The following is a 16,270-nucleotide window of genomic DNA, read 5'->3' as shown; positions in this document are numbered from 1 at the left end:
TCCATAACGTTTTTTGGGGGAAAGTGTTTGAAAAACATGCACATTACATCGGATCATCTTGAAACTTTCTCTGTAAAGCTAACTTTTTGTGCCTGACCAAAGAGCTCTATTTTCAACAAATGTAAACGCCTGGTGTTTGCTAAACGGCATTGGCACTTGGATTGGAACAGGTGCTATGGTCAGATGACATGAAAATAGAGCTCTTTGGCTACGCACACCAGTGGTGGGTTGTGAAAAATATATATTATATTTGTGTCTAAATTCAACTAGTAAAGGTTCATTTTGATATGTATTAAGATTTTTTTTTAAATAACCTATTAGGGTGTGTATACTATTCAGGCTACCTGGAATTGTGCAATCCTAAAAGGTACTATGCCTTCTGATTACATTTTAAAAACATTCCAAATGACAACTAAATGTGTTATGATAGATTTTGATCAATACATCTAAGATTTGATTGTCTATTTCAGACTAACATCCATAACAGAGGGTGTAACATCCATAATGGTTGTTTTTCCTGTGTAAAGTAATAATGGAAATGAAAATATTTTCAAATCGGGCAGGTAGCGTTCTCCTGGCATCCGCCAAACCCAGATTTGTCCATCGGACTGCCAGATGATGTAGGGTGATTCATCACTCCAGAGAACGCGTTTCCACTGCTCCAGAGTCCAATGGCGGCGAGCTTTACACCACTCCAGCCGACGCTTGGCATTGTGTATGGTGACCTTAGGCTTGTGTGTGGCTGCTCGGCCATGGAAACCCATTTCATGAAGCTCCAGACAAACAGTTATTGTGCTGACGCTGCTTCCAGGGACAGTTGCAACAGAGGACAGACAATTTTTACGCACTACAGCATTCAGTGGTCCCGTTCTGTGAGCTTGTGTGGCCTACCACTTTGTGGCTGAGCAGTTATTGCTCCTAGAAGTTTCCACTTCACAATAACAGCACTTACAGTTGACTGGGCCAGCTCTAGCGGGGCAGAAATGTTACGAACTGACTTGTTGGAAAGGCGGCATACAATGATGGTGCCACGTTGAAAGTCACTGAGCTCTTCAGTATGGGCTGTTGTACTGCCAATGTTTGTCTATGGAGATTGCATAGCTGTGTGCTCGATTTGTATACACCTGTTAGTAACGGGTGTGGCTGAAATAGCCAAATCTACTAATATGAAGGGGTGTGCACCACAGGAGCCTGCTGAGGAGAGGACAGCTCATATTAATGGCCATAACGGAGTGAATGGAATGCCATCAAACACATGGAAACCATATGTTTGATGTATTTGATACCATTCCAGTGATTCCGCTCCAGCCATTACCACGAGCCCGTCCTCCCCAATTAAGGTGCCACCAACCTCCTGTGGTGTGCACATACCTTTGGCCATGTAGCTTTTTTTGTTTGCTTTTTACAAGTCTGCTTCTTGGGGTATACACTCCCCCCAAGGGGTACTATAGACACACACAGTTTTCATGTATTCTCTGTTTGTCCATTCTGTGAGACATTAAAGTTGTGATTTTGCATGCAAATGTAATGTCCATAACACTGGAATGGATCTAAAACATATACAGGCAGTATACTAAACTTTTACACATGTACAAGAATAGCAAGCTCCTTCATCACATCAGCTTGAAGCATTGAATCAAGTTGTCAGTTGCTGAACCTCCATTCATCCCAGACTTCAATGACTTGCTTGCTGCACAGCCCACGGTAGAGAGATCGGTGTGAAGATAGATTTGTAGAATGGGTGGAGTTATTTTCCATACCAAAGGTAGAACTCACACTAAGGTTGTTTATGTGGCGTTCTGTGGTAGTGGTCCAGCTCCTGTCTGAATGTCTCTGTTGAAGAGCAGCACAGGGTCCCCTGTCTCCATTAGGTGGGGCCCCTCTGTGGAGGTATGTGGCCCCATCCAGAACACTTCATCCTGGCATTAGCGTTCAGCATAGATGCCTTCCTCAGAGGATCTCAGCACCACCCCTCCCTCCATGTAGGGCAGCGGCTTGGAGAGGTTGAACGCCTCATAAGATGGAGGAGGTGGGCTTTGGGAGTGAGATGCAGGGGATCCTATCCATCATCAGGGAGGAGGAGGAGATCGGGGGCAGACAGTCAATTTTGGCTTTACTCCCCGTGACATCACACCTAAGAATCTTCTTCCCCCAGTAACTCACTGAGACTTTAAAAAAAGCCCTGGACTTCAAGGATACGGAGGGACAGGATAGGGACTCTTTACTGAGCTCAAAAACATCATGTTTAAGTTCAGAGTTCTCCTGCTTCAGGCTGCTCAGAGATCCTCTTATTCAGTTCAGAATTCTTAACTTCACTCCTCTTTTCACAGACGCTCTCCCTCTCCTCCTCAGTCTGTCTCAAAACGTTTTATCATCGGACAACATATCAGAACCCGCTTCATCAGTAGTAGCCTACATTCGATGGATAAACAAGGATAAAATAGCTATTATTGGTCTTCTTCTACTTCTTCAGTGGGGTTTATCGGCAGTTGGCCACCAACTGTACTGGAGTGTGGGCCAGAGACAGGGATAAACTAAATCCTACCTGCCAGCCCCGTTGCTCTTAAAAAATATAAAATATTACTAATGACGTTCTACTCAATATACTCTTTAAACTAATTTCCTGTATCCCCTTCTCCCTCATACTAGATCTCATCCTCTCTCTTTCCCTCTGATACTGCCCACACTGTAGCAATACATGCTCCACGGTCTCTGTTTCCTGACAATAATCACACTTTCCTGTTGGATGCTTTCCTATCACATTTAATGTCTTATTCAACTGGCTGTGTCCCACCCTTAATCTTGTAAATAGCCTCCTCTCTTCTGTCCCTTCCTGCTGTCCTCCCCTCCCCGACTTTCCTCTGTACTTGAAATAAATGCCTTCCCTTATTATCTCTATTCCACTGCTCCTGCCATCTCTGCACCATCACTGTATATATCAGTCTTTTTGCCTCTGCCTTGCTCATTGAAACTTCAACATCAACATCCCCACTACTACAATGAGGGAAGAAAGTATTTGATCCCCTGCTGATTTTTTACGTTTCCCACTGACAAAGAAATGATCAGTCTATCATTTTAATTGTAGGTTTATTTGAACAGTGAGAGACAGAATAACAACAACAAAATCCAGAAAAACGCATGTCAAAAATGTTATAAATTGATTTGCATTTTAATGAGGGAAATAAGTATTTGACCCCTCTGCAAAACATGACTTAGTACTTGGTGGCAAAACCATTGTTGGCAATCACAGAGGTCAGACGTTTCTTGTAGTTGGCCACCAGGTTTGCACACATCTCAGGAGGGATTCTGTCCCACTCCTCTTTGCAGATCTTCTCCAAGTCATTAAGGTTTCGAGGCTGACGTTTGGCAACTCGAAACTTCAGCTCCCTCCACATATTTTCTATGGGATTAAGGTCTGGAGACTGGCTAGGCCACTCCAGGATCTTAATGTGCTTCTTCTTGAGCCACTCCTTTGTTGCCTTGGCCGTGTGTTTTGGGTCATTGTCATGCTGGAATACCCATCCACAACCCATTATCAATGCCCTGGCTGAGGGAAGGAGGTTCTCACCCAAGATTTGACAGTACATGGCCCCGTCCATCGTCCCTTTGATAAGGTGAAGTTGTCCTGTCCCCTTAGCAGAAAAACACCCCCAAAGCATAATGTTTCCACCTCCATGTTTGACAGTGGGGATGGTGTTCTTGGGGTCATAGGCAGCATTCCTCCACCTCCAAACACGGCGAGTTGAGTTGATGCCAAAGAGCTCGATTTTGGTCTCATCTGACCACAACACTTTCACCCAGTTCTCCTCTGAATCATTCAAATGTTCATTGGCATACTTCAGACGGGCCTGTATATGTGCTTTCTTGAGCAGAGGGACCTTGCGGGCGCTGCAGGATTTCAGTCCTTCGCGGCGTAGTGTGTTACCAATTGTTTTCTTGGTGACTATGGTCCCAGCTGCCTTGAGATCATTGACAAGATCCTCCTGTGTAGTTCTGGGCTGATTCCTCACCGTTCTCATGATCATTGCAACTCCACAAGGTGAGATCTTGCATGGAGCCCCAGGCCCGAGGGAGATTGACAGTTATTTTGTGTTTCTTCCATTTGCGAATAATCGCACCAACTGTTGTCACCTTCTCACCAAGCTGCTTGGCGATGGTCTTGTAGCCCATTCCAGCCTGTGTAGGTCTACAATCTTATCCCTGACATCCTTGGAGAGCTCTTTGGTCTTGGCCATGGTGGAGAGTTTGGAATCTGATTGATTGATTGCTTCTGTGGACAGGTGTCTTTTATACAGGTAACAAACTGAGATTAGGAGCACTCCCTTTAAGAGTGTGCTCCTAATCTCAGCTCGTTACCTGTATAAAAGACACCTGGGAGCCAGAAATCTTTCTGATTGAGAGGGGGTCAAATACTTATTTCCTCATTAAAATGCTAATCAATTTATAACATTTTTTACATGCGTTTTTCTGGATTTTTTTGTTGTTATTCTGTCTCTCACTGTTCAAATAAACCTACCATTAAAATTATAGACTGATCATTTCTTTGTCAGTGGGCAAACGTACAAAATCAGCAGGGGATCAAATACTATTTTCCCTCACTGTAAGTGCTTTTTTAGCCTGTTCATCTACTGCCTCGTTCCCCTCCACCCCCACATGGGCTGGGACCCAAGTAAATCTTATCTGTATACCCATCTGTTTAATCCTGCCATGGGTTTGTAGCACCTCATAAAGCAGGTCTTGTCTGCTACGTGAGCTAAAGGACTGGAGACTCATTAACACTGCACATGAATCAAAGCAAATAACTACTCTGTCTTGTTTGACTTCCTCCACCCTCTGCAAGGCCAACAGTATGGCCATCAGCTCCACCGTATATACAGTCAGATGATCTGTAATACGTTTCCTGACTTCCACCCCACATTCCTGCACTACAAATGCTGACCCAGTACGTCCTGTCCTTGGATCTTTTGAACCATCTGTGTAAATGGCCACAAAATCCTGATACACAGTATCTAGACTTCTCTTTAAAAAATCAAATGGATCAACACCCTCCCTATCTTTCTGTAGTCTCTCCAACACTTTTATATCAACTACTGGAGGTGGGAGTAGCCATGGTGTATTTACAGGAATAACTACTGTTGGACTAAACTCCCTTCCATACAGTCCCAGCTCCTTCGCCTGGGTATTACCCACCCAACCAAAGCTCGTGTTCGGTCTTCGCTCATGTTCCCAGCATGCCTGTAAAATCCCTTTCGCAGGATGAGACACCCCATGTCCTTGTAGGTTGACCCAATAATTAATTGCCAGCTGCTGTCTTCTAATCTGCAATGGCATATCCCCCATCTCCACCTGTAATGCAGCCACTGGGGACGTCCGAAACGGCACACTACATATTCTGAGTGCTTGCCCTTGTATGACATCTAGCCTTTCCAGTGAAGTCCGGGCTGCCGAACCATATGCTATACTGCCATAGTCTATGCAACATACATGGTCTTCAATGAGGAACGCCCACTCCTTCCCTGTCAGACAGCACATCACATTTAGCAACTCCTTACACTTTCCCACCACTCTCTCAATGTGTTCTGCCCAGGTCAGTCTAGTGTTAAAGTATACCCCAAGGAACCTGAAGGCCCCCACCCTCTCCAAGTTTCTCCCATATAACCTCGAGCATCCCTCATCTCCCACCTTCCTCCTGATAAAGAACACTGTTTGAGTTTTCTCTACAGAGAACCTGAATCCCCACATTAATGTCCACCGCTCTACCTCATTAATTGCTTCCTGTACCTTCCTGACTCTGTATGGCACATTTCTTCCCGTCTTCCATAAGGCCCCATCATCTGCAAATAACGACCTCCCTATATCCGGCTGTACCTGAGAGTAAACATCATTGATCATGATTGAGAACAACAGAGGACTAATCACTCTCCCCTGTGGTGTACCGATATCCACCAAGTAGCTGCCTGATAAAGACTTCCCCACCCTCACCTGCATAGACCTTCCAAATAGGAAATCCTTTATCCAGTTGTACGTTCTTCCTCCTACCCCCATAATATCAAGCTTGATTAACAACCCCTCCTTCCACATCATATCATACGCTTTCTCCATATCAAAAAAGACAGCTACAACAGTCTCCTTGTTCACCTGAGCCTTCCTGACCTCTGCTTCTAAGCAGAGCACTGGATCCATAGTTCCCCTACCCTTCCTGAACCCACTCTGATGTGGCGATACTAGCCCTCTGCTCTCCAGGAAGTAAGTTAGCCTCTCCGTAATCATACGTTCCATAATCTTACATACATGTGATGTTAAAGCTATTGGCCGATAGCTTGTTGGATCATTCCCGGGCTTCCGGATTGGTACCACTACTGCCTCCTTCCAACTGCCTGGTAGTTTCCCCTCCTTCACACTCTGTTGTACAACACCAATACCTTATCCAGTGCCTCATCACTAAGATGGGCCAACATAACATAGCACACCTCATCTTTCCCAGGTGACGTTAACCCAGCCTTACCTATTGCTCTTTTCACCTCTGCCATGGTAAATGTTTTACATTTTTAGTCATTTAGCAGACGCTCTTGACTTACAGTTAGTGAGTGCATACATTTTTCATACTGGCCCCCCGTGGGGATCGAACATACATCCCTGGCGTTGTAAGTGCCATGCTCTACCAACTGAGCTACAGGAGGGCATTTAATGCATCATTTACATCCTCCCTCCTATCCAGCACTCCAGGATGCTCCTCTCTCGTCTTCTCTCTCCCCCACTGCCCCTCCTCTGACAGATTTGCGGAGCTATGCACAAATGCTTTGGCCATCATCTCTGCTTTCTCCTCATCTGTTACTGCCACATCCTCCCCACTCATCAACACTGGATAATCCCACTCTCTTCTGACCCCACTCATCCTCTTAATCATCCCCCACACTTCTCGCCTTTCCAATGGTGTCACAGAACTGATGCCAACATGACCTCTTTGCCTGACGGATAGTTCTCCTCACCATGGCCTGCTTATACTGAATCAGATGTTGAAAGTTATGCATCCTTTTCAGTACTCTAAATGCCCTGTTCCTACTGCTCACCATTGCCCCACATTCCTCCATGGGACTGCTTTCCTCCTCCTCGAACTCTTAGGTATAGCCTCAGTAGCTGCCTCCACTAACGATGTTCTCACCCAGTTAGTCATACTAGCCACATCCCCTCTCATATCCACCCGAGCCATCACCTGCTCACTCAGCTCCTGAAACTGATCCCACTTTGCCCTTCCAAACACCCACCTGCCTACTCCATCCACTGACACCTCCTCCTCCCTCAGGCCTACTGTGGGGTAATGATCACTCCCTACTGTCGACTCCTCCCACTCACATATTCCTGCCATCGCACTAGATAGAGGTCCAAGGCAGACTCTTTCCCTGTGGCTACATCAATCCTGGTCCCTCTGCCATCATTCAGGTGTTAAAATCCCTACACATTACATTTTAGTCATTTAGCAGACGCTTTTATCCAGAGCGACTTACAGTTAGTGAGTGCATGCATTTTTCATACTGGCCCCCCATGGGAATCGAACCCACAACCCTGGCGTTGCAAGCGCCATGTTCTACCATCTGAGCTACATGAGGCTACACCACATTAATTTACTTCTTTCCTGGCCCTCCACCCTCTCCAGCACTTCCATGTCCAATATCTGACACGGATTATAGTAGTTAGCTATTACTGATGAAATTTAGAAGGCAATAAAAACTATTTCAATGTCGTAGAAATGATCACGAGACTGAACGAATTCCGACACTTCCGGTTGCTGTCATCCAACATGATTTACGGTAATCTCAGTAAACCCAAAAGTGTCAACGACAGATTGGTGAGTTGCTTGAACAGAGTAATCCACTTTAACAAGGAATGAAATCTCACAACTGCTAGACACAAGCAACAAATGAGCAACAATTGCACTCAATGGACGTATTGCCACGATGTGAGAAACAAATGCAAAGTGTCGCCTAATTTGCATCGCAACAATGCTAGTTTGCAACCGCCATAGCTAGCTATATATATATATATATATATATATATTGTAGGTTGTTACAGTCAGTAGCTTGTTTTGTTATCGTAAGCCTGTTAACTTGTTAGATTTGACAGCAAGCAAGGTTTGACATGGAATGTATGTTGCTCTTAGTCGGATAGCAACATAGCTAGTCATACAATCTTTTGAGTACCAGTTTACTAGCTAGCTAACTAGCTAGTAAAGAGCTAGCTACCAGTTTAGCTAATTTACCTTGTGCATTGCGAACGTTAGCTAGCTAACGTTAGTTGTCAACAGGAAATACAACACTTCCCACAAAATTAGCGAAATACCTTAAGCGGTCATCTAGTTAGTCTGTTAACGTTGCTTTTGGTCAGATTAGAATGGATAACCAACGTTGACCGTTTGTGTCATTATCTAACGTAAGCAAGATAGCTCATTAACACAAGTTGCAAACTTGAGTTAAAGTGACTCTTAAGGGTAAATTCAAAATGTGGCTCCAGCAAAGACTAAAGGGCCTACCAGGTGTGCTGTCAAGCAGCTGGGCTAGAAGAATGCTCATTGGACTGCTGGTTTTCCTCATCTTCTACTGGTACCTTAGCTCAGATGGTGCTTTGAGGTTGTTTAGTGGCTCAGGCCAATCAGGGGGGCCGGCCGGACAATGCCTCCAGACTGAGATCCACAGGTGGAAGTCACTGGTGGACAGGGGGGAGGGAATTTACAGCACTCCCCAGGAGAAAGCGGTCACGCCTTTTGTCTCAGGTAACGGCCATTTCCTGGTGGACATTGACTCCAACAGACTGTGGGTGGCCTCGTCCTCCCAGCCCGGGTCGGCCCCTGTCCACCAGACTGAGTATTCGCCCATAGTGGGTGTCCACGTCCCTGGGAAGCGGGCCGAGGCGCGGGCCACCATGCTGTGGTTCCGCAAAGGGGCCGTCCTGTCCGTCCACTGTGTCCTCCCGGGGGGCACCAGCAGCTCCGTGTCAGCCCGTGACTGCCTCACCGTCCGAGAGGAGTTCATCGCCCACCGCAGCCGGCCCAATGTCTACCTCCAGAGGATCCATGTCAACAACCCCTCGGAGCGGGCCGCCACCCTGGAGGTTTCCACTGAACCACCCTCGTTCGGGAGCAAGTTCTCAGCCAGTGTGGAGAAAGTGGAGGACAAAGAGGTGGTGCTGTCGTCGGGCCGCGTGGTTCTGCCGGAGAAGAACCAGATAGTGCTGGTGGTGGTGGCCACCAACAAACTGGGCAGCCGCATCCAGGTGGCGGCCAAGTCGGAGTACACAGACAGTGTGCTGTCGGTGGTGTGGACGTCGGAGCCCATTGAGTCGACCAAGTTGCAGGAGACCTTCACTAGGCTTAGAGAGGGGGCCAAGAAAGAGCTGGGCGAGCTGCTGAGGGCTAATGTAGAAGATCTGGTCCAGGACCACCAACAGGCCTGGATGGACCTCTTCATTTCTGGTATGTGAAAGTCAAGGCTGAGATGCGTGGTCCTCTGTAGCTCAGCTGGTAGAGCACGGTGCTTGTAACGCCAAGGTAGTGGGTTCGATCCCCGGGACCACCCATACACAAAAATGTATGCACTCATGACTGTAAGTCGCTTTGGATAAAAGCGTCTGCTAAATGGCATATTATTATTATTATTATTTTCTCTTTACAGTGCAAATACTGTGGGAGTTAGTATGTGAGAGTTTTCTCGTAGACTGTGCAGGACAAAACAATTAATGGATGGGGTAGTTCCATTTGATTTCAATCACTTTTTGACCGCACCCCTTTTGATTTTAACAAAATGTTCCATACATATTTGCCTATGATAGAAGTGGTCAGAAAGTGATCTTTTAGACCTGAATGCCAAAACATTTAGTAGATAGAGGTGCTCAAAGTTCACCCATTTTGCATACCCCACCCTACCATGAGACATGTCTTCATCACTGGAAAAGATAAACGGTTTAATTTGATATAATTTAAAAGCTTACAAATAGGGTTGTCAAACAGGCTTTTAAATAAAAATTGTCATTTTTTTATTCTTTAACGTCAATTATCAAAAAATGCGTAAACTTCATTTTCAAGTATGTTGTAGCTTAGACCCTATTTTACACCATCTAAGGTGTTTGTGTTGTGCCCGCCATCAGTTGAGAAGCAGCTTACGGGCACGCTTAACATACAGCAGCATCGTACGCTGAAACATCAGAAGCCATTCACTTTCATTGGAAGGAGAGAGAAGCGGACTGGGCGGGGGGAACCGTTGAGCAATGCAAGCATGGGCGAGGGAGCTGAACAGGGTGGGACTAAAGTTGGGGATAGATTAACTTTATGCAGATCCTCCGTGATATCGTGGCGCTAGTGACCAGTCGAAGCTCACCATGGCTTCCAGACCCTACTGGATTGGCTGACAATGGCTGTTGATACCTAGCACTACCGAGCTTGCTTGCTTGCTAGCACCCACATGAGGGTGAAGCTAACGTGGCTAGGTGAGTTTCGCTTGTATAGTTAAAACACACTGATACTCTTGAATACAGGGTGGGTGTCAATTTAATTATAGATGGACATATCCCTTCAGACCACTGCATTTTAGCTGGTACATCATTAACATTTCAAAGATTGCCGCCGGTCCACCCACCTTCGAATGTTATCTATATTTTCTATGATTTCAGTAGGTTTCCAGTGGAAGATTGACAGTATAATTTAAAACTGATATTCCATTTCAAGTCAACATTCTCTGATGTGTGGACCTCCAACCAACCATCTTTGGGCTACCATTTGAAAGTTGAAATTTCAAACGTATTCCCATTTTAGTACATTAATCAGCCAAAACATGACACCCACCCTGTATTCAAGAGCATGCTGTTTCTCAACCGACGGCGGGCACAGCACAAACACGTCAGATAATGTAAAATAGTCTAAGCTACAACATATATATTTTTAACAGTGTGTTTTTAGATAATTTACGTTAAAGAAAATAAATAAATAAATTTATTCAACTCTTTTTTTCAAGAAATTATTAAATACTTTGGCAGTCCTGTTTGTAAGCTTGTAAATTATATCAAACTCAACCTTTCATATTTTCCAGTGACGAAGACATGGATGCTTTATGGTAGGGTGTGGTATGCAAAATGGGTCAACTTTGAGCACATCTATCTCCTAAATTTTTTGGCATTCAGGTCCAAACAGTTACTCTCTGACCAGTTCTAACATGGGCAAATATGTATCGAATTTTTTGTTCAAATCAAAAGGGGTGCGGTCAAAAAGAGATTGCAATCAAATGGAACGACCCGAATTATATTAACACAGCCCAGTATTTACAAAATATACTAGCATTCAATCTGATCATGATGAATAACTAAGCTAATGAATTATGTAGTTCGAGTTCAAATGACTATGTAGACCTTTTCTGTTCCCACATCTACTGTGTGTGTCTCCTGCAGGGGTGGAGATGCGTAAGATCACTGACGCGCACACGCCGTCCAGCGCCACGGTCAACACCACGCTCTACTACGTCCTCTCGGCCTCGCCGGCGCCCCTGCTGGACCGCCGTCTGGGCGCTGAAGAGCGCGCCCGTCTGGAATCCAGCCTCAACTACGCCGACCACTGCTTTAGTGGGCATGCCACCATGCATGCCGAGAACCTGTGGCCGGAGCGGGTCAGCAGTGTGGCCCAAGTCCTGCAGCTGGTCACCCTGTGGACCCTCACCCTGCAGAAGAGGGGCTGCAAGGTGCTTGTGGCGGCGGGTGCCCATGGCGTCATGCAGGGTGCCGTGCTCAGCTTCGGAGGCCTCTCCTTCAACGAAAACCACCTGCAGTTCCAGGCGGACCCGGACGTGCTGCACAACAGCTATGCGCTGCGTGGCATCCACTACAACCAGGACCTGATCAACCTGGCTGTGCTGCTGGACGCCGAGGGCAAGCCCTTCCTGCATGTGTCAGTCAAGCCCCAGGAGAAGCCCGTAGCACTGTACGCCTGCGAGGCGGGCTGCCTCAACGAGCCGGTGGAGCTGACGTCGTCAATGGTGGAGGCCAAGGGCCACGTGTTCCCGGTGATGGTGACGCAGCCCATCACACCACTGCTCTACATATCCACAGACCTGCGCCACCTGCAGGACCTGCGGCACACACTGCACCTCAAAGCCATCCTGGCACACGAGGAGCACATGGCCAAGCAGGACCCAGGCCTGCCCTTCCTCTTCTGGTTCGGCGTGGCATCGCTTATCACCCTCTTCCACCTCTTCCTCTTCAAGCTCATCTACAACGAGTACTGCGGCCCCAGCGCCAAGCCCCTCTTCAGGAGCAAGGTATAATAACACAAACACAACAAACTGCTTTGAACTGATGAACAAAAAAAACTGTCCAAATTGTCCTCTTCTCACTTAGTTTTTTGGGTGTGGTGGTGAATTCCCTTTCACTTTCATTCCTCTTCGGGTGTCTTTCTCTGTCTCAGCGGGGACATAGTTTGGATGTGTGGAATGTTGTTTGGATAATTGCTGTGCACAGCCTCAACCTTTTTACTGCTCTCCTCCGTACAAACAAGAAATGATTTGGTGATTTCTCATTTTCTATGTGTGAAAGGAATCAGTTTGAGAAGACATTTGATGACAAATGCTCTAATCGGAAAGTAAGGCACAATTTATTTTGTAATGGGTAGCATATTAGGAATATATTCTAACATGAGCCATGTCAATTTAATTTGAAAACTTCTGTGTCATTGAACGCACCAGTATTAGTCCTCATTTAAAATGGTGGACCACAAAATCCCAGTTCTGTTACTGAACATTTCACTACATGCAGTAATGCAAGTTGTTTTAATCCATCGATTTCAGAAGCCTTACATATATTTCCAAATGTAGCCTATAGCATTTCCCATCTGTGTGAAAGCAAACAAATAGTTTTTTCCCCAACCATAAGCCTCTTGTGTAGCTAATGTATGTTGTTTAAGCTCAGTTCACCCTCCGTTTAATCCCTTTACTGGTGCCTTGAAGTCTCCTCTCAATCAACAATGGTGCAAATGTGGGTTTCCAATCTTTTCAGTTCTGTTCGCTTCTATAGTAGCCTAGCTACTACCACCTCGATTTGATACACAGCATACTAATTTGGAGAGGTTTAAAGTATACTAAACAAAAATATAAACATAACATGTAAACTGTTGGTCCCATGTTTCATGAGCTAAAATAAAAGATCCCAGTTCAATACTCACAAAAAGCTTATTTCTCTCAAATGTTGTGCACAAACTTGTTTACATCCCTGTTAGTGAGCATTTCTTCTTTGCCAAGATAATCCATCCACCTAACAGATGTGGCATATCAAGAAGCTGATTAAACAGCATGATCATTACACAGGTGCACCTTGTGCTGGGGACAATAAAAGGCCACTCTAAAATGTGGCCTTGTATTGTCACACAACACAATGCCACAGACCTCTCGAGTTTTGAGGGAGCATGCAATTGGCATGCTGACTGCAGGAATGTCCAACAGAGTTGTTGCCAGAGAATTTAATGTTAATTCCTCTACCATAAGCCGCCTCCAAAGTCGTTTTAGAGAATTTGGCAGTAAGTCCAACCGGTCTCACAACCGCAGACCACGTGTAACCACGCCAGCCCAGGACCTCCACATCCGGCTTCTTCACCTTGAGGGGAAAAACTCATTCTGATTGGCAGGTCCTGGTTCCCCAGTGGGTGGGCCTGGCTCCCAAGTGGGTGGGCCTATGCCCTCCCAGGCCCACCCATGGCTGCGCCGTTGCCCAGTCATGTGAAATCCATAAATTAGGGCCTAATTTATTTATTTGAATTGACTGATTTCCTTATATGAACTGTAACTCAGTAAAATCTGAGCACAAATAGGCTAGGCTATGTCTCAAAATTAGAAAGAAAATGCCCATGTGCCCATCAGGCATTTAGCCAAAGAGAGACACCAAAACTGGAACTGGAACACAAACAGGTCCAACGAGGTGGTACTAACTAGTCTGGGAATTATCCAAAATCTTCTTGATGCCTGTCTCCAATCATGTACAAATACCCATCTATCTACAGCATTGGTTGCAAAATTAGATGTCTGTGTTTTGAAATAATGGGCACTACGAAGGAGGAACATTTCTACAGTAAGTGGTTGTCTTTGATTAGCTTTGACTGAGTGCTGGCGAGTAATCCCTTTCGCCATGTGGCATCGTTTTGATTTGGCTGTGTTTTTTGGGTGGTGTTTTCTATTGAATCACTCTGATTTAAATTAAGAAATTAAATTGACAGGAGGACTTGGTTCTCTCTGATATCCAATCTAACAACAAGCTTGCTGTTACTTATACCTATGTGTGGATAGGCATTTGGCCTATCCCCAACCGACTCCTAGCCACTAGCTCCTATGCTCTTGTGGAGATCTTGATGACGGCCTAAGCAATGTTGCAGTAGCTCCACATTGCTTTCTGATAGGCCAGGTGGAATTGCTGTCATATTTCTTACGCCTTTCCAATCCTCTCAGATCTCCACATTTGCCCAGGGGGTAGAAGCTCTGGTAGAAGACCTGGTTTAAACGAGCTCTAGGTTCGATTTGGGATTGGGGCGTCTGCCAGTAGGAGCTTGCTTCAGTAAACAGCCTTGCATTTCCTGTTTCCTCTTCCTGTTTGTAACCCTCCCCTTTAACCTCACCAGGTGACGAAGCCAAGTGAGGAAATGGAAGCTTAGGAAGCAGCCATGACATCACTGGTGCAGAGTAGCAGCCAGCGATGGCAGCATGAGACAAATTACATTGCCATAAAGTGTGTTACTGTACATGTCATTATTTGTCAATGATTTGTGTTGAGATGGTCAATCATGTTTATTTAACTTTCGACATGTTGGAGCTGAATTCAGAGAAACAAGCTCACCTCACCTGATGACCTCTTTCATTGGCAAGGCTAACGAAAGTTTCACTGTTTACAATGCTTCCATTCGTTTTGGCGGGGTGACCCCTCGGTTTGAACGAAGAATAGGGATTCTATTTATATGGTTCTAGTCATAGCTTTGTTTTGTTTCTACCATATAGAATTCTGAAAAATGTGAGTTATCCCTTCACCTTTTTTTCAAGATGGTGGAATCCTAACCCAAGCTACACACATGTATTTTACCCTGCGTTTATAACCAAGTGGGAAGGTGGTATTTACCACATATGACTAGGGAAAATCCACTTAAACGCCCCTCCAACTGGTAATTACTAGAGGAAAACTCGTTTATCATCCCTGAGCTCTGACTTCTCCCACATGCTGACCTCTGACGTCACCTACTAAGGAAATGACCTCGATAACATATTTTTTTCGGCAATTTAATGCAACAAAACATTATTTATAAAAAGGAATCTATTAATATGGGTTTTGAACACAATATCATTTGATGGCATGATAGCTGTACTTTTAGTTTATGGTTGACGCAGCTTGTTGGCCATTAGCCAATCTGTGTTTGTCAACGAGTTCAATGCATGTGAATACATACAACTGGTATTTACGACTTCACAAGTGGTTATGAACGCAGCATTAAGATAGGATTAGGCCCTAAGAAATCATCTCCATTAAAAATGGATTGAGATGAAAACATTGACATTTAAATGAGTCCTGGTTCTTTTAGTTGATTTACTTAAATGTGGTCCTCTGTAGCTCAGCTGGTAGAGCACGGCGCTTGTAACGCCAAGGTAGTGGGTTCGATCCCCGGGACCACCCATACACAAAAATGTATGCACGCATGACTGTAAGTCGCTTTGGATAAAAGCGTCTGCTAAATGGCATATTATTATTTATTATTATTAAATGGGTTTTGTAGCCTGTAGGTTTCCAGTTTCCACTGCCACTTCACACTGTTCAATCTGTCACATTAAACCAATATAATTACATTTGGACATTCTTACAGTAATGTTTCTACTTCATATAGGCTACTCTTAATGGTAACAACATTTAAATGTGTGGTTGCAGCATGTTATGCTAATTAATCCACCACGATTGAGTGAATTTATGCACATTAACTTAATGTTTAAATACTCCACAATTACTAGATAAACTGAGTTTCTACAAATCTGATTTATTGTGAAGTGTGACTTAATTGTTTTCTAGATTGTTAATATTATAATTTTTGCATTTATTGTTCATCTTTGTTCATAGCATTTTTAAGGGCTTTTTTTGAATCTGTTATTTTGTTTGTAACGAACTACTGAGTGTGCCTTAACAAGTTTAATTTATTCTGATTACACCTACAATTTGGTTGGATTGTATTTGAATATTGTATGATAATGTGATTTGGGAGAAAATAAAAATGTATGTG

The 16,270-nt window shown here is 44.8% G+C and overlaps 1 protein-coding gene across 1 annotated transcript; it reads left to right on the top strand.

The window, feature by feature from the left end:
• The first annotated feature begins 7,803 nt into the window (after positions 1-7,803).
• On the top strand, positions 7,804-15,670 carry LOC121538301 (uncharacterized protein KIAA2013 homolog). Its single transcript, XM_041846178.2, has 3 exons — positions 7,804-9,466; positions 11,431-12,293; positions 14,636-15,670. Exons 1-3 carry the CDS (start codon positions 8,497-8,499, stop codon positions 14,666-14,668), a joined length of 1,866 nt encoding a protein of 621 aa, XP_041702112.1. The 5' UTR covers positions 7,804-8,496; the 3' UTR covers positions 14,669-15,670.
• Positions 15,671-16,270: the final 600 nt, after the last annotated feature.

This window comes from Coregonus clupeaformis, chromosome 24 (assembly GCF_020615455.1).
Source record: "Coregonus clupeaformis isolate EN_2021a chromosome 24, ASM2061545v1, whole genome shotgun sequence".
Taxonomy (NCBI): domain Eukaryota; kingdom Metazoa; phylum Chordata; class Actinopteri; order Salmoniformes; family Salmonidae; genus Coregonus; species Coregonus clupeaformis.
The sequence above is the reverse complement of the archived record's forward strand: the minus strand, read 5'-3'. Positions and strand labels throughout refer to the sequence as shown.